The sequence below is a fragment of the Anolis carolinensis genome, chromosome 2, assembly GCF_035594765.1.
Source record: "Anolis carolinensis isolate JA03-04 chromosome 2, rAnoCar3.1.pri, whole genome shotgun sequence".
NCBI classification, from domain to species: domain Eukaryota; kingdom Metazoa; phylum Chordata; class Lepidosauria; order Squamata; family Dactyloidae; genus Anolis; species Anolis carolinensis.
The window spans coordinates 63,343,253-63,360,015 of NC_085842.1; the positions used below are offsets into that span (position 1 = coordinate 63,343,253).

The 16,763-nt window shown below is 45.6% G+C and overlaps 1 protein-coding gene across 7 annotated transcripts in view; it reads right to left on the bottom strand.

Annotated features, from left to right (window-relative positions):
- plxna1 (plexin A1) overlaps positions 1-16,763 on the bottom strand; it is a 389,627-nt gene that overhangs the window by 179,541 nt on the left and 193,323 nt on the right. For all 7 annotated transcript variants that reach the window (XM_062969812.1, XM_062969808.1, XM_062969807.1 and 4 more), the window contains exon 4: positions 14,079-14,219. In XM_062969812.1, the coding sequence (XP_062825882.1) occupies positions 14,079-14,219 (141 nt within the window). The remainder of the gene's footprint in view (positions 1-14,078; positions 14,220-16,763) is intronic.

Below are 16,763 nucleotides of genomic sequence, written 5' to 3' on the forward strand. Positions count from 1 at the left end.
AAAAGTGTCAACTGCTCCATAATGAGATATCGGACTCATTTTCCACAGAGAAGAAGACCATCAGAAAGGGGATTCGGAACATGTCTCTCCATAACTGCCACAAGGAAAAGTCAATCCTATCTGTGCCTGCATAAACATACACACACATGCACTTTCAAGGGTCTCGGCAGACAATAATATTAAACTGATTTAGACAGGGTTAGTGAGTAGTCTTCAGCTTGTTGGAGCCAAAAAAGTATGTAAGCATCCCTGCAGCTTTTATTTTACTACATGATCCCTTCTAGACTAAGAAAATGAACGATGGGGGGGGGGGGAGGGGGGGGGGGAAGAAACCAGACATGTGGCTGCTTTAGCAGGGTAAATCTGGTATAATTAAAAATAATCAACCACTACCAGAATTCTTATGAAAGAGAAAACACACATCCTGAACTATTTCCATAGAGAAAAATCAAATCATATGAAAGGAAACTAACAAAGACGCAGGACTATTTTGAAGGTATTTTGGTAAGTTTGGAAATGGAGCAGAAGGAGGTAGAATCACATATTTGTCATAGCTATATAGAGTCTGATCATTGGTTCATCTAAACTCGGTGACACAGACTGTAATTAGACTGAACTGGGATCTTCTACATACAAGACATGTACTCTACCACCAAGCTACGGTGGCCTGTCCCTTCAAATAGCTCTTTAGCAGATGGATGAATACTAAGTTCTATACAGAAGAACAGGATTTGCAATCACTATCAGACATGCTTTACACTCCACACATGCTTTACACATGCTTTACAGTCTTAGTTTCCCTTCTAATGATGTATGGACACAACTTAACCACAAGAGTCCTTCTGCTATGTCTTACTTCCTCTATTGGCTGTACTACGTGGCACTTATACCACATCATAGATTCCCAGTTTTACATACTAGGCTCCACTAAATAAATTGTAAGCAGATTTTATATCACTGCTGCAAGAAGAAGGACAGGTTGCTTACCTGTAACCATGTTTCTTCGAGTGTACTCTGTGAATTCACACTAATGGAGAGGCTGCGCCTGCGCAGGTTCCAACGGAAACTCTTCCCAAGCTGAAGTTTAAATTTTGGCGGTAGCCACGCCCCTCCGTCCCCGGAGGGCATATAAGGCAGCCCTCGGCGGTTGCTCCCCGTTCCTACGCCGCTAAGGCAACGAGGAAGGAAGAGGGTTTGCCAGAGGGGAAGGAAGGGCGGGCTTGTGTGAATTCACAGAGTACACTCGAAGAAACATGGTTACAGGTAAGCAACCTGTCCTTTTTCTTCGTGTACTCTGTGAATGCACACTAATGGAGACTAGCAAGCTTAGGTCTCGGAGGCGGGCTAAGCAAACCCTGACAACGAGATAATGTCCAAACATATGTTTATTAAACATCAATAACATGGTCCGAAGGACCCATTGAAGTATTGCATGAACACACGCATAATACCGAGAACAGTCCGGTAAGGCATGATATAAACAATCTAAGAAAACATGTGTAAGCCAGGCAAATCATTCCTCAAAGGAGGAAGGCAGTATCAAATAAGGCACAATATTTCAGAGAGAACAGTGCAAACATGTACTGAACAGGAAAACGACAAAAGAGTCGCATGAAACATCCTTAGAGAAGGAACATATGAAGAAGCCCTTCAGGACAAACAGGATGACAAAACTGCTCTAGCAAAGGCTGAGTCCTTTAAGGTTTTCTGGTCTACCCTGTAGTGAGACACAAACGTAAGAGGGTTGGACCAGATAGCTGCCCTGCAAATAGAGTCCAGGGGAATGCCCCTTAGGAAGGCAGTCGACGTGGAGAGGCCCCTCGTCGAACGCGGGCGAACCGACGGGGGAGGCGGTCGTTTGGCTAGTTCGTAGGCCAGTTCAATAGCTTGAGCAATCCAATGAGACAGTCTTTGTGAAGAAATAGGATTGCCCAGTTTATCTGGGGCATGGGCCACAAAAAGTTTTGGGGTCTTTCGAATGTCTTTAGTACGGTCCCGATAGAAAAGGAGTGCCCTACGCACATCAAGAAGGTGCAGTCTCCGCTCAAGAGGAGACGAGGGGTCTGGAAAGAAGGCAGGAAGGACAATGTCCTGGTTAAGGTGAAAAGCTGAAACCACCTTGGGAAGGAAGGTGATGTCCGGACGGAGAACGGCGCGGTCATGATGAAAACGGAGGTAGGGTTCATCAACCCGAAGGGCCGCCAGCTCTGAGGGTCTGCGCGCCGAAGTTATGGCCACCAGGAAGGCAACTTTCCAAGAAAGGAGACGTAGGTCGGTCGAAGCCAAAGGTTCGAAAGGGGAGGCAGTGAGCTGGGAAAGCACGAGCTCGAGGTTCCACCCCGGAGTCGGAGGCTGAGACGGTGGGCAGATGTTATTGTATCCCTTCAAGAAGGTTTTGACGAGGTGATCAGAGAACAACGAGGGTTTACCATGTTGTTGAAAGCACCAGGATAGGGCGGCCAAGTAGGATTTCATAGAAGCAAGAGAAAGTTTTTGGTCTGCCAGAGACATAAGGAAGTCCAGCACTATCGGTATCGAGGTTGGAAAGGCAGTAATCCCTCGGGAGCGAAGAAAGGAGCGGAAGCGAGAAACCTTATAAGTGTAAGATCTGGTTGTAGCTGGCTTGTGAGCTGCGCGGAGGACCTCCTGCAGGTTGTGCGGGAGGGAGGTCAGGTGAGAATTCTCCAAGCAGTGAGATGTAGAGAGGGGAGATCCGGGTGTAGGATCTGGCCGTTCTCTCTGGACAATAGGTGTGGTAGAAGAGGCAGAGTGAAGGAGGTCGCTCTGGAGAGACGAAGAAGGGCCGGGAACCAAGGTTGGCGAGGCCAGGCTGGAGCTATCAGGATAGCCGACGTCGGTATCGACCGGAGTTTCTGTAGGACCTTTGGTATGAGAGGAAAAGGCGGAAAGAGGTAGATCGGTTCCGCAGACCAGTCGAGAAGGAAGGCGTCTCCCAGGCAGCCTGGAAAGGAGGACGGGGGAAGTCTCGCCCCGTACCGAGGCAACTGTGCGTTTTGGGGAGAAGCAAAGAGGTCCAGAGTGGGAAAACCCCATTTGTGAAAGAGAGAAAGAAGAGTCTCGGGATCGAGCATCCACTCGTGGGAGGAGGTCGTCATCCTGCTGAGGGCGTCTGCTAGATTGTTCTGGATCCCGGGAAGGTGAATTGCCGTGACTTGGATGTTGCGGGCTATGCACCAGTGCCACAGCTGAGAGGAGAGAAGCATTAGCTTCCTCGAACCCGTGCCGCCCTGTTTGTTGATGTAGAAGACTGCTACTGTGTTGTCTGATTGGATGAGGATAGATTTTTGGGAGATCAGGCGGGAGAAGGCTTTCAGAGCCTTGAAGATGGCAAGGAGTTCCAGAAAGTTTATGTGATTGGCCTTCTCGGAAGGAGACCAGAGGCCTTGAACGGTGAGACCGCTCATGTGGGCTCCCCAGCCGAAATTGGATGAGTCTGTGGTTATGGTGGTCGAGGGAGGGATCGGGTGGAACGGAAGACCCTTGCAGACGTTGGAGAGGGACTTCCACCAGAGAAGCGACCGACGAACGTGGGGCGGAACGGAGAGAAACCTCGAGTTGAGGTGGCGAAATGGCTTGAAAACGTCTATAAACCATCTCTGCAGAGTCCGGAGATGGAGTCTGGCAAACGGGGTCGTGAGAACTGTGGAGGCCATGTGACCGAGCAGTACCTGGATGGATCGAGCCCGAACCCTCCGGTGGGTCTCGCAAAAGATGATCTGTTGGCGGAGGGCTAGGAACCTGTCGAGCGGGAGAGAGACAGTCCGAGAGATTGAGTCGAACAGGGCACCGATGAAGCGGATTTTGCTCGACGGAGTGAGGTGAGATTTTTCGGGGTTTAGTTGGAGACCGAGAGATTCTAGAAGAGAGAGGGTGTAGTTGACGTGACGTCGAAGAAGGAAAGGGTCGGATTCGACGAGAAGCCAGTCGTCTAGATAAGGGAAGACTGTGATCCCCTGGAGCCGGAGGTGGGCGGCCACGACAGCGACGACTTTGGTAAAGACCCTTGGGGCCGTAACGAGGCCAAAGGGTAAAACGGTGAACTGGTAGGTCTGGTCGAGAACTTTGAAAGAGAGGAAGCGCCTGTGGTTTTCTCGAATCGCCACGTGGAAATAAGCGTCTCGAAGGTCTATAGACACGAAGTAGTCTCCGCGCTGAAGCATCGGGAGGATGGAGGCGATGGAGACCATCCTGAACTTGGTTGGACGTATGAAGGCATTGAGCATGCGTAAGTCCAGAATTGGGCGGAGGCCCCCACCCCTCTTCGGGACCGTAAAGTATCTGGAGAAGAAGCTTTGAGGGTCCTGTACCGATGGAGAAGGCCGAATAGCCCCTTTGGCGAGGAGGGCATCGACCTCTGCGAGAATTTCTTGAGAAGGGTTGGAGAGAAGGACCTGACCCGTGGGCGGGAGTTCCTCGAACTCTAAGGCATAGCCTTCTTGGACAATTTTGAGAACCCAGGCATCTGAAGTAATAGATTTCCACCGGTGAAAGAAGGGAGCCAGGCGGTCTAGAAAGAGACCATGAGGTTGATTCGGTGAAGGAGAGGGGTGCGGAGGAATGAGAGCTGCATCGGTACCGTAGAAAGAGTCTTTGGAAAGAGAGATGGCGTCAGGAACGCCAGAGAGGTTGACCAGCGGTGGGGGTGGCCCGGCCGCGTTGTCTTTGTGGTTGAGCAGCCCGACGGGGCTGTTGGCGGTTCTGGTTGTTCGATACCGAGGGACGCCTGAAGGATTGATGGCGGTAAGAGGGAGGCGGGAAGCGACGAAAGCGTTGAGGAAACCACTTGGTGCGGTGAGCTTGGGGTTGATCGCCGCATTTAGTGGCCAGAACTTTAAAGTCATGATTGGTTTTGAGCTTGTCGTCGGTGCCAGAATTAAAGAGGCCCATGGCGTCGAAGGGGAGGTCCTCGATGACCTGCCTCGAGGAGGAAGACAAACCGGACGACCTCAGCCAGGCGTGGCGACGAATGGCAATGGCGTGGGCGATCATCTTGCCGGCCGTGTCGCCCGTATGCTTAGCCATCTGGATTTGGTGATGTGCTAGCGAGTCGGCCTCTTGTTGGAGGGTGGACATAACCGACCGGTCTTCGTCGGACAACTTCGAGAAGAAGGGCTGAGCTTTTTCCCAAAGGATCTGCTGGTAGGCCCCCATACAGGCCCCATAGTTCGCCATTCTACAAAGTAGAAGGGCCCCGGAGTAGAGCTTTCGGCCGACCGCGTCAAATCTCTTGCCCTCTCTATCTGCAGGGGTAGTGGATTCACGACCGGAAGTTTGAGAAGCTTTAACAACCATGGAATTTGGGTCGGGATGATGTTTAAGCCATTCTAAGGTGTCGTCATCTGTACGATACCAAGACTCAATCCTCTTCGAGGTAGGAGGAATCGAGGAAGGAGTCTTCCACGATGATTGGATGACATCCAGGAGGTAAGGCAGAAACGGCAAAAGCGTGGCCGGGGGGGCCTGGGCTTGGACCCGTTTGAAAACCGGGTCAGACACTGCCTTAGAGGTTTGTTTGATTTCTAGACCCAGGGCATCAGCCATTCTAACCATCTGTTCGGAGAAGGCCCGAATGTTGTCGGTAGGCGAAGGAGGGTCCACCTCATAGGCATCATGAGGAGGAGAGAGATCAAGGCCTAGAGATACCACCGAGGCCGAGAGAGCGGAATCAGGGCGATCGATATCAATCTCATCGTCCTCAGCCCCTTGAGGGGACTGAGGGGGAGACGACAACACAGTCTCTGGTGGTGGCAAAGCCTCAAGAGCAGGAGCCATCTGTGACCGAGGTTCCTTAGAGGCCGAGGCCTGGGCCGCTCGAGCCAGGCGGGCGGTTTGTCTACCCCGCTCCGGTGTCGAGGTCGGGGGAAAAAGCTGTTGTCGAGACGGGCGATGAGAGGCAGCAGGTCGAGGAGATGGCACCCTGACCACTGTCTGGGTAGAGTGGTGGGGTGAGTCCTGCAGTTCGCCATCAGAAAGTTGCTGAGGAGAAGGTTGACGAGGCCGCTGAGCGGGAGGGATTGGAGAGGACTTTCTGGACGAAGTCGCCGAAGAGGGGACGTCCATCTTGGAGGAGGCAGAGGAAGAGGAACGCTGGGTAGCCCTCTTCTTTGCGAGCGGTTGCTTTGACGAAACCCTCATGGATTTTCCCGGTGTAGGCGGGACCATAGCTGAGTCGGATTGTGTCCGACGAGCTTCCTCATGAGCCCTCTTAAAGGCGATCTTCATCGCAGAGGTCGATGGAGGGGCCCCGAGATGGGATCGGGCCGAGGAAACGGAGGCCACCGAGCTCGATGTCGAGGAAGGGCCGACTCGACCGGAACGTGTCGACATCGTGGCCGTGGTGAGTGTGCACGGCGGTTTGGCGGCTTTAGCCGATCTGGAGGCTCTGGACGCCCTGGACGAGACCGAGGGAGCTTTAGCCGTTGGAGCCGACATCGATCTCGGGTCGACCGACGGCTTCGTGCCCGAAGTCGACGGAACGGGTTCAGGAGCAAGCGATTTTTCGTAGAGCGCTGCTCTAAGCCTCGCGGCTCTATTTTTCCTAGCCTGAGCCGTCAGGGCCAGGCAGAAACGGCAGGTACCGACGACATGTGCCTCCCCGAGGCAGTAGAGGCACTTGGCGTGGCCGTCGGAATCGGGAATTTTAGCGGCACACTGAGTGCAGCGCTTAAAGCGAGTCGTAGACATGAGAGTCCGAAGTGAACCTTGCGGCGGAAAAAAAGGAACTGGGGAGCAACCGCCGAGGGCTGCCTTATATGCCCTCCGGGGACGGAGGGGCGTGGCTACCGCCAAAATTTAAACTTCAGCTTGGGAAGAGTTTCCGTTGGAACCTGCGCAGGCGCAGCCTCTCCATTAGTGTGCATTCACAGAGTACACGAAGAAAAAAGTAGATAAATGTAAATTATGATATGTGCATGATTTACTCTGAACATGAAATTTGGAATTTCTTCAGTAGTCTAGCTTTGGCCACAATACATGTTCAAAACTTTGTCCTGAACAGTGATGGCAAAAGGCACACATTCACTATAAGAAACCTAGAGTTACACCTAGCTCCCTATCAAAATCTTACGACTGCCATCAAATAGCCAATATAATAAAATCTTCATAGGAATCTTAGGGAATTCTGCATTCCCCTATTTCTGTTCCAAAGTCTAGTCATAATCCACACTCTTCTTAATCTGACAGCAGGACATGCCCTTAAAGGGTTACAAGCTCTTTATTAATTGCTCCTCCAAATTTGATTAAACCCCCCTCATTCCTCAGGCCCTTTGAGCTCTGTTACAACTGCTCATTTAATTACTTTCCACCAACACCCTGATAACAGTAGGCTGTGGGTAAGAGCTGCTTTTATTAAATCGAAAGGGAAAGAAAAAGACCTGCAGAAGACAAGGTTTTTGAGCTCCCATCATCACAACCTTTTAAGCAATCTTTCGAGATCTCTTGTTGGCTCCAAGGACATGTGGACCATGCCTATAAAATGAATCATTATCACCTTTGTCATTAATTAGCTACCACGTCAAAAGGCTTTGATGCAAATGGCCAGGATTAAACAAAACTTATCATATATATTCATGTATATGTTGACCTCAAGTATAAATTGAGAGCAGATTATTCCATCTACCATCACCAATACTTAGAGCAGTGGTTCTCAACTGTGGGTCCCCAGATGTTTTGGCCTTTAACTCCCAGAAGTCCTAACAGCTGGTAAACTGGCTGGGATTTCTAGGAGTTGCAGGACAAAACACTTGGGGACCCAAAGGATGAGAACCGCTGACTTAGAGGTACTATACATCATATCCCTCCCTGTAGGAATCTGCTGAAAATGACCTGTAGCCAGATTCCTTACTTCTTAAGTGATACATGCAAAACACATTCCTAGCTCCAGCTGGTATGAAGGTGTTGCAATTTTTTATTGCAATGTGATGACCTCTTCTGCACTTGAAAACAGGACAAGACTAAGCCAACAGACAGAATTTTGTCCAAAAGCCTTTTCATGATAAAAACAATGTGCTTGCCAATCGAGAAAGTGATGATCAACAGCTTCCCAACCACAACTAGAGGGGGCAGCCTGGCAGCCAGAGAGACTCGGCTTTTCCTTCCTTGCTGCAAGGCACATGCTCCACAGTTGAACTCGCTTCTCCGCAGAAATTAGATTTTTACGTATAACCATAAAGGAATCTTTTTAGAAGACAAAATTTATTTTTTTAAAAAATCTCCATTGGCAACTATGGTATTTTTTTAAGTCCAACAGGAGATCTGCATAGGAAAGATAGGGGTACTCAAACTGTCTCTCTGCCCCAATCATGCCCATGCCCAGCAATTTTAAAACTTTGACTAGCATTACACTTTCTTTTAAAAGCCCATTTGCTCTGTCGATGATTGGTATGATTGAAAAGGAATCCCATGGCCCTACAGGCTGCATCTGGCCTCTAGTCCCCAAATTCTCTACACTTAAACATTCCAAACCCTAATCCTCCATAAACTGAAAATTAATATATAAAATGACACAAGCAGGCAGAAACCAAGAGGCAAGAATCTCAAGATTTTCTCCAAGGCTACTAAAAGAGATTGAAGTAGGCAAGGGGGAGGGTAAGATATCACTCGTCCTCCCCAGAGATTGCTCCTAAATGGTGGATGAAGCCGCCAAACACCTCACTTAAGCTAATGCAACAGCAGCAAGCCACAATATCTGTGCCCTGCACATCCTGCCACATGCTGCCAAAATGATCCACCTTGCAATCACATTAAGGCAGCATATTTTCACCTGAAGGGTCAAAAATACTGACATCACCCAGAGGTCCTGTAAGGCTCTTGCCCACGTCTAGTGGATAAAAATTAAATTTCTGTGAACTAGTCGTAATAGCAAGCCAAATATAGCTTTTGAAATCTCCAGGACAGGATCAGCTACAAGGTCCCTGGGCAATCAAGTGCCTGGGATTCTTCCAGCCCAGCATGATCATTTACCTATCAAAGGGGCACGCGGACTGTTGGGGGAGCCCTGCTTTCAATAGTAGCAGGTGTGCCGCCACTTCAGCCAGTGTCTCCATCATTACAAACAAAGAGGCCATTTTCACAGAGCAATTTAGCACCAAGGCGTGCAAGCCTGAAAGGGTTAGACAGGCATGCATTCCGAGGGGATTTGGGATTTCAGTAAACGCTGCTAATCACTGGTGAAAGGGGGCGGGGGGGGGGGGGGACTCTACACGCTACAGAAAACATCTGATTTGGTCAGGCTGGAGCTCAAATGAAAAGGAGGAGTGCAATGTAAAAACAGATTTTTAAAACTTTCTTCTTGTATTTTCTGGTCTAAATGGCAATAATATTCGACATACCTGCTTATCTCTCTCTCTCTCTCTCTCTCTCTCTCTCTCTCTCTCTTTTTTTTGACAGTTCACTTTCTGCTTCAAATGACTCCCAGATTAAATATTTTATTAATTCATTTCACTTCAATTTATAATGTTGAATTCTGAAGATTATAAAATAATAAATAATAAACATTATATACCCTGCCACCATCTCCCGGAGGGACTCAATGCAGTTCACAAAGCACACAAGGTGCAACATGCAAAATACAAAAAGTGCAAAAACAATAACATAAAACAATAAACAGCCAACATAAACATCACAACTTCACAATGCCCCCCTGATTAAAAATTGTAAAATACATTGATTGCTGCAGGTAAAAACAACAGTAATCGATCTCAGTCTTGTAAAGTGCTTGATAAAGAATTGGAAATTGTATGCAATCATGTACACATATGCAATCAATCCTCTCCCTAAAGAAATCTTTAGATTTCTGCCCATCCTTCCCCATAAACAACACCTCCAGGGGGCTTTCCATATAAAGTGATGAAATATCTTCCTTGACCAGTGTGGATTTACTCTTCCATTCACACCAAGGAATGACCTGTGGTTCTACTTAAGAAAGCCATCCTCAAGGATGTGTGCTTGCCTCGCCTTTCTGTCTGCCTTCACTTTAGCTTTGTTTTATACAGTCAATTAACATTACTTCCCATGCAGTACCCACAGAAAAGGTGCTTGCAAATGAAAAAAAAGATATATGGACCAAATTAGGGCAGCCGTCTCAAATTATTCAATAATATTTTACATACAGAGTTCATCTAAAGCGAGGTAGGCTACATAAGCCTATGTTTGAATGAACAGCTGTCTAAAGAAAGTAGTACTGCCGTCCCCTGTAGACAGAGATTCTGAATCCATTCTTCAACTGTTCACAACTTGTATATACATACGCATACACACACAAACACACACACATTTTGTGATTTTACACAATGAAAACCATTTTACTCTCCCATAATGGGACTTGAGCACCAATGGATTTTGGTATCTACAGCAGGTCCGAGACCTAGAATTAAGCACCAGCAACTAATGAAGGCCCATCATAGGATATGACAGGCTGTCGAGACTCTGTGTTTCTCCATTTATGTTTAAATACCTGATCTGTATGGCTTTCATTCCTATTTCTGTTCACATCTGAAATCCAGAGGTCATCTGGAGTTTTGGAGTTGGGTGCCATCTCTATGCAGATGACACTCAACTCTACTACTCCTTTCCACCAAACTCCAAGGAAGCCCCTCAGATCCTTGACCGATGCCTGGCTGCTGTGATGGATTGGATGAGGATGAACAAGCTGAAACTTAATCCTGACAAGACAGAGGTCCTCCAGGTCAGTCGTGTGGTCGATTGGGGCATAGGGTGGCAACCTGCACTCGACGGGGTTGCACTCCCCCTTAAGACGCAGGTCCGCAGTCTGGGGGTCCTCCTGGACTCAGCGCTGACACTTGATGCTCAGGTGTCGGTGGTGGCCGGGAGGGCTTTTGCACAGTTAAAGCTTGTGCGCCAGCTGCGACTGTACCTCGTGAAGTCTGACTTGGCCATGGTGGTCCATGCCTTAGTCACCTCCAGGTTGGATTACTGCAATGCACTCTATGTGGGACTGCCTTTGAAGACAGTTCAGAAACTTCAGTTGGTTCAAAGATCAGCAGCCAGATTAATAACAGGAGCTAGTTACAGAAAATGCTCAACTCCTCTGTTTAAACAGCTCCACTGGCTACCGATAAGTTTCCGGGCCCAATTCAAGGTGCAGGTTATTACCTATAAAGCCTAAAATGGTTCAGGACCTGCCTATTTCCGTGATCGCCTCCTCTCCTATGAACTGACGTGAACCCTAAGATCATCCGGGGAGGCGCTCCTCTCGCTCCCGCCTTTGTCTCAAATGCGACTGGTGGGGACGAGGGAGAGGGCCTTCTCGGCAGTGGCTCCCCGGCTATGGAACTCTCTCCCCAGGGAGATCAGGTTAGCTCCTTCCCTACCCATTTTCCACTGGGAATTGAAAACATGGCTGTTCCGGAGCGCGTTTGAATGACTAGGCCTAGTAGAGTTGTCATCAGAATAATTCTTTATACAGTAGAGTCTCACTTATCCAACATAAATGGGCCGGCAGAATGTTGGATAAGCGAATATGTTGGATAATAAGGAGAGATTAAGGAAAAGCCTATTAAACATCAAATTAGGTTATGATTTTACAAATTAAGCACCAAAACATCATGTTAGACAACAAATTTGGCAGAAAAAGTAGTTCAATATGCAGTAATGCTATGTATATAAAAATAAAGTTTATAATTTATTATTATAAATGCAAAAACAGATACACTAGAACTGATGAACTGAATCAGGTGCCTAGGAGTCCTTTTATACTAGATTTCCCAAAGAAAATTGACTAGGCAGCTGTCATTCCTTAAGCTTTTCTCCTTTCTTCATGAAGGTCTCCTCATTTCCTGCTGATTTCAACTTCACCAAGCTTTCCTCAATATCCAGCTTTCACATCCACAAAGAGAAATCAGATGATCCTGGGTTTGGTATGCAATTATATATCTTGACTTCTGGGCATATCATTCACTTTTTTCATAGCTGCCCTTCCAAGGCTTAGTCTTCTTGCAATTTCTTGATCACTGTCTCCATTTTGACTGATGACAGTCAAGGAACAAAAAACCTTTTAAAAATTTAACACCTTTTATGTATTCACTTACATTTTTCACATATATCCTTTCCTGCATATAATACTTTATCTAGATTTTTGAACAGTCTCATTTCTCATAGCTTCTACCATTAACCAGCACCAAAAGAGAAAAGTCTCACTTCCCTAGTTAAAATCTTATTACTGCACCAATTGTGTCTATCTTTTTGCTTCCTACCCAAGAACCAATTATACTGAAAAGGAGTTATAAGATACAACTGTAACCCCAAACTGGAGGTTACCAGTGTAAACATTTCAGAAAACCTAGCACCTTGGGTGATGGTATCGCAGATCTAAGAATGATACTCAGACATCATACTAGCTCCTTGCCCACACCAGCACCTTTTCAACTTGCTGGAGCAACAAAGTAGTTTCCCTAATACTTGCAGCAGAGACAATCTCTCAAAAAACAGAGCTCTTGCAAAAGAAGCCTAACAAGTCTGTTTTAGAGGAGATGTTTTATGTACCTATGATTCATTGGCACCTTAATAATAAATTTATTTTCCCCTCTAGTCAGACTCAGATATTATTAATTCCACAGACACAAGAGTATTCATTCAGAACTGACATACTATGACTAGGAAGAAACTGGGTCGTCTTCAGGCCAAATTAAATGTGATAGTAGTAGATAAATAACACACATCCGCATCCTCCTCATTCATGTATAAGGTGGGTTGTTGGCATAACAATCTGATAAAAATAGGAATGCCAAGTTAGAGGATCTAACTCCTTCTGCCATTGATGGGGTATCTCTCTATGATCTCTTCATTTCTCATGCTCATTCCCCGAGTCAAGCTTTTTTTTTCCAACTCCTAGAGTGGGGCACCCACCAAGGTGACTAAAGCTGTCTCCATTCTATATCCTGGCTTGAAGCCAGATTGAAATGGGTGCTAGTCCATCTCTTTCAGGAACCTCTTGAGCTAGGAGCTACTTCTCCATCCCAGCAAGGATCTTTTTCATTGATGGCCTCACTGTAGCATCTTTTAAAAAGAATCTGAACCTGCTCTGCTGTATTCACTATTCCTCTTACCCCTTCTGGGTTTTTTTAAAACTATGAATCCACATCCTCAGGCTGAAGAAATCTAAAGGTATGTAATAACCAAGGTTACATCCACCAGACCTGTATCAACTGCAGTCAGAACTGATCCAAGTGATTTCATCTGCATAATATTGTGCAAATTCTTCAGAGTGGACTGTTGAGTGGGCTGTTTTCATCTTATGGAGCAAAGAATATAAAACTGACCACACAAGAAAGGTCTGCTGGTCAACACTGTGCAGACACAAGGGTAGCAGAGAAGTATGATTTCTTAGCTGAAATCACCATAGGCATTCTCATCACTTGTGTTTTTCATGAACAACAGAACTGTGAACAATTTGGGCAACATCAAATGAACAATCATGAATTTGAGCCTTTAGTAATTTGTAACGACAAGGTGCCTTACTAGCAAGTGTGTCCATATAAACAGGGAGGACAAACATCCAACTGGGACTGAGTAACCTGAGAGCCCCTTTCATGACCAGTTCTGGAATACCAACCACTGTCAAGTGCCTATAACTTAAGTAGAATCCATTATGTGTAATGCACACAAAACATTAATGCATAGCCACACTGAGCCATGCTATAACACCAGGCACACAGAATCCTCTATATAAGCTGTCACCCATCACAGGATGAAATCTACTTGTTCATTAAAAAAAGGTTCCCCCAGGAGAGCCATCACTCTAGTGTTGAATCAACTGCCTGTCATTTACAGAGCACATTTACGGTGATGAGCTCTGCACTCATTTTATGAGTTCAGTGTCTAATCAAAACTACACTAATAGAAAGAATGCTGCATCCTTATAATATATTTTTATTTAGTTGCTTCAAGAGGCTGACAGTTCTTGCCATGTGGCAAAGACTTGTGCTGAAGAAATATGGCATATGTACTATACAAATAGGAAGGGCTGTTCATCCAGTTAATGATCCTCACTGTTGCTGAGCTTATAAATAGAGGAGCCAGCTGTGAACAAGATTTCATACCTGTTTCTCTGTCATGGCATAAAGGTATTGGAGATCAGGGCTCAGCACTAAGTCCCGAAGGATGGAGCTCCCTTCATGGGCCACAACATTCTCATACTGCAATGCCGCACGTCCGATAGGATTGCCAGAATCCACCAAAATCTGAAAGAGTAATGGACAATGTTAGTATGTGCAGATACAATTTCTTACACAAACAAAAAGGTGACATGTTTTTGGTAGCAAAAAGAATAAATTCCCAATTCTATGCTGGTACATTATAGAATTTGGAGTCCACTAATGGCCCTGCTAGATCCTCCTGATTGAAAAAAAAGCAGTTCAATAAATATGTCTAAGAACATCATCCCAACAATATTTTGGTTGCCAAAGGTAGAAGGGCATAAGAAATGAAGAATCAAGATCAACCCTATATATGTTTATGCATTTGTTTTCTTTAATGTGAAATAATTACTAACCATCTATCTTATCTGGCCAGTTGACAAAAACATCTTTCAATCTTCTTAGCCTTTCAGGAAGCCTACCTCAATTGCCATTTCTTTGCCCCCCCTTTTTTTTGATCAAACAAACTTCAATAACCCAATAACTCAATCTCTATTCCATTTAAAATAAAATTGCATTATGCACTTCAATATCCATTAATGTTATTCAATTTAAATCTAACTGACTATAAATGAATCAGATTCTGATAGGCAATATGCTATAATATAAGAAGTAAAAATATCTGGTGAGAACAGTACAGTATACACTAAAACACCAATTCTTAACTTATATGGAAGCTGAGCAGCTCTGGTTACAGTAATACTTGAATGGGAGATTACCAAAATATACCAGGTGCTGTAGGCTATATTTCAGAAGAAGGAACTAGCAAAATCACTTCCAAGTATTCATTGCCTAAAAAAACATTTTGAGGTGGTCGCTATAAATTGACAGGTGAGCTCACGTACAAGCATATGGCAGAGAATGTAGGTAACAATAAAGGCAGTAGGAGGAATCATAGAATCATAGAATAGTAGAGTTGGAAGAGACCTCATGGGCCATCCAGTCCAACCCTCTGCCAAGAAGCAGGAAATCGCATTCATAGCACCCCCGACAGATGGCCATCCAGCCTCTGTTTAAAAGCCTCCAAAGAAGTAGCCTCCACCACAGTCCGGGGGAGAGAGTTCCACTGTCAAACAGCCCTCACTGTGAGGAAGTTCTTCCTGATGTTCAGGTGGAATCTCCTCTCCTGTAGTTTGAAGCCATTGTTCCGTGTCCTATGGCTTCAAACTACAGGAAAGGAGATTCCACCTGAAGGAGAGAGAAGAATCAACAGTGATACCTTGGCTTAAGAGTTTAATTCATTCAGTGACTAAGCTCTTATCTCAAAGCAAAATTTCCCATTGAAGTGCTATTAATCTGTTCCGGTCTGCCAACCCCCCCCCCCTTTTTTTTGTTGTTACATATTTTTAAATAAGAAGATGTAACAAATAATGTATACACGAACATTCACATGGAACAATAAAAAAGAAAGATAAACTTTAAAATGGTAGAAGCACAAAGTTGTGACAAGGAAGCACAAAACTGAGGAGGCAGAAACATCATTTTCTTCATACTGTACACATTTCAACCTCCCTCCCTCTCTTGCTCTCTCTCTTCATGAAGCTGAACATATCAAGAATAAACACCACACAAATCAACTAATCCAATGTTTTTCAAAGCGGACAGCAATCTCTCAAAGCGAACAAGAGCATGAGGCATACAGGCCCTAAAGCCATGTACTCTTGTGCTAGCATCCCACTGGTGCTACGTCTTAACACAAAACAATGTTTTTAAGTCAAAGAAAAACTCGGGTGGAGTGATGGCTCTTAACTCAAAATAGAGCACTCTTAAGTTGAGGTCCCACTGTATTATTTTTAACTGCAGAAATATAAATGAGGCCTAAGCTCTTTTGGTAAGGGATCAGTCCAATCATTTTAAAACTTAACATCTCTCTTCTCTTCACAAGAATTATTGTGGAGATTAAGGATCAAACTTCGTAAACATTATTTTAAACAGGTTTTCTCACATACTAAGCTTTTTAGCAATCTAATAGTTGCCTGTGAAACAATTTCTGAGGTATCAAAAAAGGTGGGAGCATCCAAGGTAATGTGGCACAGCTTAGTTGTGTATGGTGCCTTCACAATGCAAAGGATACATACTAAGAGCTGGGGGAGGTATACTGCCATTTCTGCATTACATCCAGGCTCACGTCTCTTCCTCTCTTTTTTGTCTGTTTCTGTTTCATGAGAGGGTCAACCAAAACCTTCGTTCCAGGCATAGTAGGGAGTATAGTAAATGCTTTAATCCCATTATCACTCACAGTGACAATACAGCTTATCCTAAAGAACTTGCTTTCACTACGGAGGTTACATCCGCATTAAAAGGTATCACAGGGTCAAGTCAACACATGGTGGGGAGGAAATACAATTGAGCTCATTCTCTTAATTCAACTGCCACCTGGCTTTTCGAAATGAGCCATCTCCAGCTTTTTGCTCAGAGAACATATTTCTTTCTGTGGTGAACATTCTTTCTACCACTCCCGCCCAACTTGTGTGAACTATGAGAGCAGGAGCTATGTAAACTTATCCTGTCTCACAGCAGAAAACCCCTGGATACTTATTCATTCCTGTTCATCTGTTATAGTAATGATATACCACAACATCACCCAGG